The sequence below is a fragment of the Uloborus diversus genome, chromosome 7 (assembly GCF_026930045.1).
Source record: "Uloborus diversus isolate 005 chromosome 7, Udiv.v.3.1, whole genome shotgun sequence".
Taxonomy (NCBI): domain Eukaryota; kingdom Metazoa; phylum Arthropoda; class Arachnida; order Araneae; family Uloboridae; genus Uloborus; species Uloborus diversus.
Window position 1 is genome coordinate 143,780,873 of NC_072737.1, and position 12,313 is coordinate 143,793,185.

The 12,313-nt window shown below is 35.1% G+C and overlaps 1 protein-coding gene across 1 annotated transcript in view; it reads left to right on the forward strand.

Moving 5' to 3' along the window:
* Positions 1–12,313, forward strand: part of LOC129226394 (gamma-glutamyl hydrolase-like) — a 65,763-nt gene that overhangs the window by 33,649 nt on the left and 19,801 nt on the right. The window contains exons 2-4 of the mRNA XM_054860995.1: positions 1,359–1,470; positions 9,103–9,153; positions 9,359–9,446. Coding sequence (XP_054716970.1) covers positions 1,359–1,470; positions 9,103–9,153; positions 9,359–9,446 — 251 coding nt within the window. The remainder of the gene's footprint in view (positions 1–1,358; positions 1,471–9,102; positions 9,154–9,358; positions 9,447–12,313) is intronic.

Below are 12,313 nucleotides of genomic sequence, written 5' to 3' on the forward strand. Positions count from 1 at the left end.
TTAGGAAGGGGGCAATGTTACAAATTCTGTAAATAGTAATTATTGTAGGAACGTAACCTGTAAATAGTTTCCCGTAATGAATATACAACCCCTTTTTCATTCGGCTAAAGTATACGACCCCTATTTTCTTTCTTTTCATTGATAACGGTCTACTACTTTCCAGAAGCGTGTGGAATATTTGAGAGATTTCTTTCGGTGTATTTAAGCCGTTGGCGATGGATAAACAGTAGAGTTTCGATTCAGATTTCGAACTGAGTGCATTTTTGCTCTGTTTATTGCGAGGCATTTCGCTGTGTTGTTTTCGTATTTGGAAGTAAATACGTGTGTAAACGTTGAGTTTACGGTGTTGTGTGATAATTGCTTAATTGCTGATGAATAATTTAGCAGTTGTTGAAGATCTTTCCTGTACATAGTGTAAATAAATTTCCTGTGTTTTATCAAGAACTGTGTCTTCATTTCAAGAAAGTGGAAGTCGCACCGAATCCGTTACATTATTGTTTAATTCATGATTCAGTGGGTTGTCAGTTACGTTAGGTATTATAGGAGGCCCCGAAGTCAAAAGGTTAATAAAATTAAGAGATCGTATATAATTAGTTAGGTATTTAAAATAATTCATCGTATAGTAATTAAAATCAGTTTTTGTTTTATAATTGGGTGTTTAGTTTAGTTGATTTTTGTACTAGAATTGTAAAATAAATTTCATTTCTAGGTTTCGGTAGGAGATAGTATGTAAGTGTAATCAGTTATTTTTTGCTTTTTAGTTCCTAGGTGTTTTTTGAAGGCGGCTTTTTTTTAATTAAAAAGTAATTTATTTGAACATTAATTTCGTAGTAATTCTGGGGGAATGTTTTGTTTAGAAATCCTTTCCCCTAACAGGATTGAAGGTCGTCTAAAATAGCGCTTTTTTGGAACTTCAATTTCGAAAAATTATCGGAGGAAAGTCACTGAACCGATTTTTCCCCCAACACTACCTGAGATGTTTACAATCGCGTCACTAAACTTAGATTTTGCAAAATACCCGGAGGAAGGCCTTTAACTCCTCCTCCAAACATCACCAAAGATCGTCTGAAATCGCCATTTTAACACTTCAATTCTGAAAAGTTTCCGATGGGGAAAACTTCATTCCCTTTCTTAAAGTCGTCGAAAATGGCATACACTTGGATTTTAGAAATTGAATTTGGAAAAATTGCCGATGCAAGGTGTCTCAAGGAAGGGGTGATCGCCCTTGAGACGACTTGCATCAAGTCTACGACGAAAATTCTATCTCTCTCGTATTCAGTTTGAAACAAGCATTACATAAAGTAAGAAAGTTAGTATTCACAAGGAAAATTTTGGTTAATGGGATATTTTCTTTACAGGCATTCTGTCCAGGGACATGGTGGAGAAGCCAATGCCAAATAAAACGAGTGTAATTGAAGCTGGTTACGTTAAATCACTAGAGGCAAGTGGAGCCAGAATTGTTCCTATTTTGTAAGAATACCTTAATTACGTTTCATGCTATGTATAAGTTGTAAACAATTTTATCAGTAAAAAAGATAATTAACCGGAATAACTAAATTTCTTAGTTTGTAATAATTATTTGAGTAACTGATTTAACATATCTTTAATACTTTTTATTAGGTGTCAAATGTGCTTGTGAGGTTCAGTTCGGAGAATTTCAATATAGCTACTGTCGAACTCACTTGTAACGAGTCCTGATTTAACGAGAACCCGGATTTAGCGAGGAAATCGGAAGTACTTGATTGGTACGATGTTAAGCATAACTTTTAACGAGAAAACCCCGCTTAAAGCGAGCAATATTTTTCTGATTCATAAAACTTCAATTGACTTTCAGCTCGGCTTCCCCCCCCCCCCCCCACCCCTTTTTTTGGTAACATTCCAAAGTCAACTAAAGTTAGTAACAAATCCTAAACCCCGAGGAAAAGAGATGACAGCACTTTCAAGTTGTGGAGAAGAGAAAAATTTAATAACAAAATTTAAAAAAAAAATACTAAGCACTTTTCATAATGCACTCAAAAAAAATGACTTTTCTCGGTCAGAAAGGAGAGTTTCAGTATTCCTGTAGTTTTCAATTATTCCAAGAAAATGACACCACAAATGAAGAAAAGTGCGGCTCAAGTCATGTAGAGAATTTCTTATTATCTAGCTTTCAATCATAAATTTGAGTATATTCAGTAAATTACCGCCCAATAGCCAGGGCTAAAGCAGAAATACATGAAATACACCGCCAGCTCATTTCCAGTCGAGGACTGCAGTTTCGTGCTTATTAGCACTCATCAGCCCGGCATAGGAAAGTGACTGAGCTGGGGATGGAAAATCTCTTAAGTAAGCCAAGAGTGCTAGAGAATATACCATGCCTTGCCTTCAATCCTCGAGTTGAACCGAACCATTGCTTTGGTCATTCGTCTGGTCTGCGCTAATTCTATATTAGCTACCAGTTTGTTTGCCACTCTTGGCTTCCTTAAGAGATTTTCCATCTCCAGCTCAGTCAGTTTCCTATGCCGGGCTGATGAGTGCTAATAAGCACAAAACTGCAGTCCTCGGCTAGAAATGACTGAACTGGCGGTGTATCTCATGTAAATTTGAGTGATGAAACATGCATATTTTTTTAAACGGGAAAGTTTGGTTTGAAATGACTTGAGGCGCACTTTTCTTCGTTTGTGGTGTCATTTTCTCAGAATAATTCAAAACTACAGGCATACTGAAACTGTCCTTTCAGACGGAGAAAAGTTATTTTATCCTTTTGAGTGCATTGTGAAAAGTGCTTAGTATTTTTTTAAAAATTGTTATTTTATTTTCTTAGTGTAAATGTATTTCAGAAGTAGAATAATGTTACCATCACGAAACGTCACCTAAGTTTCATATAAATGCTCCATACTAAAAGAAAACGAATCCTACATATACGTGTCTAAAACTTTCAGCAATTGGGACTAAAAATTTATTCTTGTTCCTCTCTAAGATATATTTGTGTGCTAAATTATTAGAAACATTTATATGTGAAAAAGTTTCCCAAACTATTTTATGTTTCACAGCATAGAAGTTACTCGCGATAAAGATCTTAATATGTCTCTTTCCTTAGCCCCGTCATCGTTATCAGTGGCGTGTATATGATTTTATTTTGGAGGGGGCCCATATAGCCAAGATTGGCTTCCCCCCTCCCCGCACATTTTTTTGTAACTTCAACTTTTTGGGGGGGGGGGAGCGAGCAACAGTGTCCTGATCTTCTCATTTTTTTCGAGGTGGGGCAAGGACATCATACTGTAACCCAGTGGCGCAGTCAAAAAAAGTTTTAGGAGGGCACTGTTAAAAAAATTCTCGTTTTTGGTGAGTGGGGAGGGGACCCCCCCCCCCGGATTTTTTTGGAATTCTAGTCCTAAAAACGCAGTTTTAGACGGTCTCTGGGGATACTATGGGGAGGAAAAATTCGGGATACCTTCTGCGGAGATGTTTAGAAATTGAAATCTTAAAAACGCCATTAGAGGTTATATTTGTTGACGTTAGTGTAATGAAAAGAAATAGACTTTTTGAAGGTGTCCCCGATTGATTAAAAAAAAAAAGAAAATACAGCCAAGTTCATCACCCCTCTGCCCAATTTTTCGAAATTGAAGTTCTAAAAACGCAGTTTCAGAGTAACTTTGATGATGATACGGCCAGGGTGGTTTTGGGGCTCTCCCCAAAAACTATTTTGAAATTATAGTCCTCAGAAACGAAGTTAGGAGATATTCAGCGGTACTAGTTGGAGGGATTTAAACGCTCTCCACCTTAAATTTTTCGAAATGGTAGTTTTTTTCATTTTCTGATTTCATACGGGAGCATTCGGACCCTCGTCCGAAATTTTTTCGTAATTGAAGTCTTAAAAGCGCGACTGTGGACCATATTTGGTACGTAAGGGGTCGGACAATTTTTCAAAATTGAAGCTCCATAAAATAACACGAGATCCTAAAACTATTCTCATCGCTAGAACACACAATATGACTAACGAATAGAATTGTTCGAAGTATTGAGCAAAATAATACACCGCAATAATATTCTAATACTGACTCAGTAAGACCGAGGCCTTCGAGATAAAAAGGCCATCCAACTAGCAAATGACGTCATCGTTTGTCGATCCACAATGATATTGGGAAGGGAGCACTTCGATTAATATTTTGGTTAAATAAAACTATTTGGTTTATTTATTATTGTCTTCTGTTATTCAAGTAGCATTACAAGTTCTACTTTTTCATTTGAAAACATAAAAAGGAACCGATAATCATACATTAAAAAATACACTGAGCTTAATTCATAGTCTTACAAAGTATTCAAATAACTAAACACGATTTTATTTTACAATCATGTTAAAACAAAGTGATAAATAAACACAGTTTTATTTTTCATTAGAAATTGTTTTTTAACTAATCGCATTTTAAGTACTCGTATATTGTATTGAAACATTAAGTCTTAAGAAGTATTCAAATAAATAAATGAACTTTCATTTTACAATTACATCAAAACAAAAAATAATATTACTATTGTATTTGAATAAGAATTAAATGAAATTTTAAAAAATTAATAAACATTTTTACTTAAGTAAACGGGAAACAGGACTGCAATATGTTTCAAAGACATAACATCAAATTAAAGTACATAATACCAGATTATTAATGTTAACTTAGCTGAGCAAATTTATGCTTTTAAAAAGACGTGAATGCTTGGGTGCCATCCCCCAAAGTAGACGGTGCCCTACCCCCTTCAATTATGAAACCTTCAAAAAAAAAAAAAAAAAAAAAACCAAAACATCTCCATCTCCCTTAAAATTTCAAGGGCACAGTTATTTATAACTATAGCCGTTGAAAAGCTATCATTACTATGAGACTATGATTCCGACCCCCCCCCCTTCGGTGGGCACTCTCGAAAAATTACACAGGAATTCAACTTGAAAAACGTTAATTAAAGAATGAATGATACATCATGAATACTGTATGTTGTATATCAAAAAATGTATTCAATATCTAAACAGCCTTTTTTTTTTGGAATTCGGCTACTTTCCCATTTTTAGCTTTTTCTGCTGCTAATGATTCTTGTGTGTGTGGGGGGGGGGGGCTTTAATTGTTCATCATTTTAGGCTTTTGAAAAATTATTTTAAAAAGCATTAATTGATGACAAAGTAATATTTTTCAAAAAACTTTTCATAGAATGACCATTTTAGCAACTTTCTTTAATACTTAAAACCTCATATATGTTAAATTTAGATCAACATTTTGCTAAGTATGCTCTTTTAGGAAATCAATGTGACAGTTTTGTGACAGGGGGAAGGGAGGGGATAACAAGAAGTGTGACATCACGCGTTGTTTATAACAATATGCTCATGTTGAACAGCGTTACATGTAACAAGGAGGAGGGGGGGGGGATTTGTTCAAAAGTTTGTAACATACTTTATAGACAGCCCTTTAATTCAATTTATGTTACAGTTTCAGAGTTCCTGAAAGCTTATTAACAGAAAACCCAAGGAGTTCAAAAAATATGTAGTTCAAGACATTTTGCCCTTTTTAAGCATAAACAAACAAGCATAGAGCATTTGGCAAAAACACGTTGTGTATCCACTGCTCAAAATTAATCTTTCGCAAGCCCAGAAATTATGAATACCGTTAACTTAACCACAATGTGTGCATAAATATCATAAAACCTAAAGACAACAGTGAAAAAAAACCATATATATATTTTTTTAATTTACGCACAGAACCAGCTTGTTTGAATAACATTGCAGGGGCGTAGTTGGGGGGAAATGTTTAAGTATCGAACCCACGACCTCCGGCGTTCAAATCTAATCTTTTATCTCAGAACTACGGAAACCCATCAAGGAATGTTTTTTGATAAAAATAACACATGCTAGCGTATAAAACAATTTAATCGAAACCGAAAATATAAGATTAGTTCAGTTAAAAGCCTGTTTCAATAAACTTGTTTACATTTTTACTGAATATCAACACCAAGTTACGCTTCTGATAGCAACAAGTATATTCGCAGAAAATTTTGACATATGTATATTGTTAGTTTGGAAAATCCATTTCGAATAAATGCGTGTTCAAAGTTGAAAAAATAAAGAAATAAAAAGTTGCAAGTTAACCGTTTCAAATATTAAAGCAGTATGCTGAAATTACAAATTACAGACAAAGATATCGGAAAGGAAACTGACAATTGTTTGTGTAATGGAGGAAAACTTAAGAAATCTTAACTGCATAAAATGTAAATTTGTTTATCTGAGAAAAGAGTACTTACCTCCGAACTTTAAAATTTATTCCATGAGGCGTCCAGCTTTTTGCTTTACATGCAGGTTGTTCGGCAGCGGAACTCGCTGACTCACTTTTCACTCAGCAGATACTTAAGACTTATATTATACATATATTTTTTAATTGCCTCTACATTCCGGTACGTGGGAAGGAAGAGATAAATCCAACAGAATTGTATTCAAAAATGTGCATCCGAAGTTACATATTTCCTATTTCATCTATATCAACCAGAGCAAGCAACACTACTGGTAAACTGCACTGTTTTTAAGTTTCGCGCCAAGTTCAAAGATCGACTACTGGTGGCGTAACGAAGCGGGGGGGAGGGGAGTTGTCTGGCCTGTTATCACGTGGGTCTCGGTAAGACCCACAACAAATCACCAGGGGGATAAAACACACCTGCCTGTCTGAAAATGGCGCGAACATTTTTCCAAACCTACAAAGCCCAAAGGCGTAAAAACAATTTCGACATACGAGTATATTACTCTCCAGACATGAAATAGCAAGCTACCTATTTTGTCTACGACATATGAACTGTTATTCTAAATAAGCTTTTAATTAACAAACAGTGCGATTTAATAAGCACTATCAAAAAGTGACGTTTATCGTAACTTGAAGGTTAATCAGAATACTAACAAAGTACAGCACAGTGGCAACCCTAAAAATTGAAAAATTCCGTTTTCGTTATTTTCCTTCGTGATATTTCTGTTGCTGTAAGGAAAAAATACGTTTTGAAGCTATTACAGAAATATTCTGTTAAAATCAGTCAGAAAACTATCTGAATTTTCAGGTTTTTTTTAACAGTGTAGAAAGAAAGGAAGAAAAAAAAAACGGAGGGGGGTGATAGAAATAGAGGGAAAGTCAATTTTCTAAGCAATAAGTTGCATCTGTTAAAAACATTTTAATTTAAAGATTTATTTTGAAAGATTTGAGATTTTTTCCCCAACAATATTTACTTCTCTTTTTGTTTAATAACTTCGCTTTCCCAAGACACATTCTTTCCTTGAGTAAATGGTACGGGTCTCCTAACCCCTTCGGAACACTATTTTCTGGTGCCTTCTAACGCAGGGTTCCCAAAATTTAACGATTCGCTGCACCCTTTAAGATAAGAATTTTCTCACGGCATCCTAGTCAAGTTTTACATACATATTATTGTTACCATTGACACTTCGCTGCACCCCTCATTTCTTACTGCGGCACCCAGTTCGGAAATCTCTGATCTAACGGTTATAACTATTATTATCACTATCATATTTATTTATTTATTTTATTTTATTTTTGTATTTTTTTTTGGTTAAAAGTTTGGAAATTAATTGTGAGCAACTAAAACCAAAAATAACTACCTTTATTTAATCCCCCCCCACACACACAGATTTTGGAGGGGGCCCGGGCCCACTCAGTCCTTTCCTTATGTACGCCCTTGATCGTTATCGATTATGGGCATAGATGAGGATAAAAATCCTAGGAAAGCAATGATATTGAATACATTTACTTGCTTCGGAGAAGCTTTGATTCAAAATTTCCATTATGATTGCTATTAACATTACTGATGCAAGACAACAAAATTTGTAATAATGGGTTTTATATTTAAACATTTAATGTGGAAATTACATGAAATTTGCTCTTTTGCACCCTAATCGAAATAATAATTTTATTTCAGAATTTAAATTTTTTAGCGTTAAGTTGTAGCTTAGGATTAAGCAAATCATTTAGTGAAATCCCGAAGTATCTAGGTAATCTAGATGTTGAGATAAAAGCAAAATCAGGCATCAGAATTACTCCGTGACAATCAGGCCAAGTATAATAAAGGTGCTTAAAAATTATACATGTATTGAGTGTAAATCCGTTCAACGATAAATATTTTCAAGAATATTTATTTTCATACTGTCCATTTCAGTTAGATACTGTAGTAATAAGGTTATCTAAATCAATTACTTGGAATTAGGTTAAGGAAAAAAGCAGTAATTTTTCAGCATGTCCCTAGTGTCCAGTCAATGTTATTAAGTCCGTTTTTTTCATCGAAATGAAAAACTAATATTTATTCTAATTCAATCAGAGCAAGATAAATAAAATGATTACTCACAGTTTTTTAGCAGATATTTTTGATGTTACGCTGTTGCGGATGAAGATTCCAAATGATGAATCACACAAATAAAAAAATACACATAACAAGCTGCTTGTTTTGCCCAAAATGAAACACGTGGAACGCAATGTTTTACCTTTTTCAGCAATTTTATAGGTAGTGTATTCGAGCTCTGGAGTTGCGAATATGTTTTGGTAATGTTTGACATGCAGGGAAGGCTTTATTGTGACAAGGCTGAGCTCGATCCGGTAACTTAATTGTTTTAATGGTAGGACTGTCAATTCAGGTTCAGGGGAATAAAGGGACGAAAAAGTGGTCAACAATAAACTCTATCTACAAGGAGTTTAATGTTTCATCCACTGGAGTTGGGGTTCAAATTTCAACTATCAAAATGTCACTGTTCGTTCAAATGTACTAGAAGCAATTTTCACCCGTCACATCTTGACGGGCGATTTTCTAGTCATCACTTAATTCTGCCTACTTTATTAGTGCAAAGTTCGCATCTGTGTTCTGGAAACCAATTCCTGAATATGTGTCTAGGAAGCTTTCCTGGTTATTTTGGAAAATTCTAAAAGGTGGTTTTCGATTCATAACGTTGAACATAGAACAGGCCATTCAAGTCATCTTTACGGGCGGCATATGGCCCACGAGATGTATGTTGCGCACCACTCGGTGAACCAATTTCTGCTCCGTTGTAGCATAAGTTAAATTAAATTCCAGTATGTATCTTATTTTTTTCTGTTTTGTTTTCAGGATAAATCAGTCAAAAGATTATTACCAGAATATCCTCACTAAAATAAATGGGTTAGTATCCTTTTGACAATATACCTAAAAATTTAGAACACAGTTTTTAGAAAAAGTTTTTATGTATACAATACTTTTTATAATTGCATGCCTTATATCAGTTTTTTCATTGATATGTATATACTTTGTGAAAGAATTGACTTTCAATTTCATTGCATTATGTTTTTTTTTTTTTTTTTTTTTTTTTGTGCGTGTGTGTGTGTAGGGTTCTATTTCCTGGAGGTCCTGACGGAGACTTAAAGTACGACGGATACGTTAAAGCAGGAAAGATTGTATTCGATATGATAACTCAAGTAAGTGATGGAATTTCTAACATGACCTCTTATTTATTTCGTCAAAACGGTATATCTAACTTTTAGACTTCGGCTCTTCTATCACCCCCTTTCGTAAGGCAGATTCGATCGAACTCATTCTGTATAAATAAAACAAATAATATATTATACCTATGTGTATTAAAATGTTCCCTATACAAATCCACAGTTTACGTCGGATCTCGATTAAATTTGGCGGGGAGGTACTTGGGCACCCGAGAAGGAAGGGGGGTTTTCGGATGCCAAAAAAGTACCGAACCTTTCGAATTTTCATAGGGTCCGAAAATGGCATTAAATGGTTCTTTCTATCCGAAATATTTGTATGACAAGTTCGGTTTTAGCGGCATTCGAAAGTCCTCAAAAAAAAAAAAAAAGAACCCTGGAATACATTTACTTCCTTCGAATTTCAAAAAAAAAAAAACCAAGACTGTAAAATTACCAGAGGAACAGTTATAACCATTTTTAAGCCTAATGGAACAATTTTCCACCACAAAATTATCGTTTGCTCGATCTCATTTAACTTAATGTGAATCAAACCATTCAGAAGACTTTTTTTTCTCTCGACTGTGTAAAATTTTGTGTTTGCTTTGAGGTAAAAATTTTCTTTTTTGATTATTATTTCGCGATTTATCTTCTTTCTCTCTTTCTTCCTTTTTTTTTTTTTTTTGAGCAATCACGATTGCTTATTGTTCTCGCTTCACCGTTCTTGGCGTTTGGTTTCTTTTTCAGCTTGGACCAGGTGCCTCTGCAGCACCACCGGCCTCTGGTCCTGAGTACTGGCCGCCGGAATCCGCTGCCCCTGGTCGGTGATGTTCATGTCCTACAAACACGCACGCTCATACACATGCACACTCTCACACATACAAACTCACACACACGCCTACGTGCATACACACAGGTCTACGCACACACACAAGCATACACATGTACGCACACACGCCTTCACACACCAATATACACACGTAACCGCCCAGGAGAAGGGGCAGGTTTGGGGGAACAGGAGCCGTTTCTAGAAACAATAACTCCAATGAGTAGGGTCGTGTCGCAACTCGTGATTGCGAAAAACATAATTTGAATTCAAAATTTCAGAATTCAAATTAATATTTTATTTTTTTTCCCTTGTACTAACAGCAGAAGATAATCAAGGGTTTTAGTTGTATTAATGGAGGGCTTCATGTAATTTATTCGGGAATTTTTGATTTGTTGTTTTCTTTCCTTAAGAATGATTATTTTGACGGGAAATTTTACAGTATTTTTTTTTCTTTCTTTGAAGCCTGAGTGTTGAATATGCGTCACTTGACATAACTTTTATTTTCGAGGTAGACCGTACAAAGTCGGGCAATGCAGCTGGTATATTTAGAAAACACACACACACACACAAAAGTAACGTCAAAGAAATTGCGAACGGATATGTGTGGCACGCCTGTGTCCAGGAGACCCCAAGCACCTACAGCCTTGAAATTAGGTACAAAATTACTTCGAGCCCCGAGGGTTTACAACCTGGAGTGTTGTTTTTTAATTCCAAATTAATTTTTTTACAATTACTTTTCTTGTTAAAATTTCACACAAATTACTTATTAATGGGATTAAAAATTTTCCACACCCTTAATATCCTATGTTATTCGAAAAAGTTTTCTTTTTTGTCTTCATCAGATAAGGTTATTCCACTTTTCTCAATTAATTAGAACATCAGATATAAGGGTTTCTAAAAATCCTTGGCTGAACTCAATTCAATCCTGAAGCTCAAGAGTAAATGTTACTGGAGATCGCTAATTTTATAACGACTTTTCAAACTTTCTTTTGCTACGGCCGTACAAATTACATACGGCGTACAAATTACATTACGTTTTGCTATGCCCCATATCATTGCAGCCTTGAAATCTTTATCTTTACTAATAATAAAGCGGAAAGTCTCTCTCTCTCTCTCTCTGGATCTCTCTCTGACTGGATCACTGTGATGCGCATAGCGCCTAGACCGTTCGGCCGATTTTCATGAAATTTGACACAAAATTAGTTTGTAGCATGGTAGTGTGCACCTCGAAGCGATTTTTCGAAAATTCGATTTTGTTCTTTTTATATTCTAATTTTAAGAGCATTTTACCGAGCAAATTATCACAACGTGGACGATTAAATTACCAATTGAGTAAAGTATATTGGGAAGAAATTCATCATCCATTATTTGTAAGTATACAGGCGAACCAAATGACCTTTTAATTTTCTACTACGGGCAAAGCCGTGCGGGTGCCACTAGATTATTAAAAAGATAAGTTAAATTTAATCCGAAACCGGGGATGTGTAATTCGAAGCGTTTTTCTTCACTTTCCAATTATCTTTTTTGAATTAGTTTTTAAAGCTGAAATTTCGAATGAGTTTTCTAAAGCGATGGCAAAAAAATGGGGGGGTGGGGGTGTCGATTACTTGCGGTACCCGCACGGCTTTGCCCGTAGTAGATATTTAAAGGGTCATTTGCTTCGCCTGTATATTTACAAATAATGGATGACGAATTTCTCGCCAATTTGCTTTGCTCATTTGGTCGCGCTTGATATAGTAATTTGCTAGTCCACGTTATGGTAATTTGTTCATAAACGGTAAGATAATTTTCTCCGCAAAATGTTCTTAAAATTGCAATAGAAAAAGAACAAAATCGAATTTTTTGAAAAATCGCTTCGAGGTGCTCAGCCCTATTCTTCGAACTAATTCTGTGCCGAATTTCATGAAAATCGGCAGAATGGTTTAGGCGCTTTGTGCGTAACAGACATCCAGACAGAAATCCATTGTTTCAGCTTTATTGTTAGTAAAGATTACAGTTAGGCACTCTCTAATTGAATCTATTTTTCAATGTTGATTTT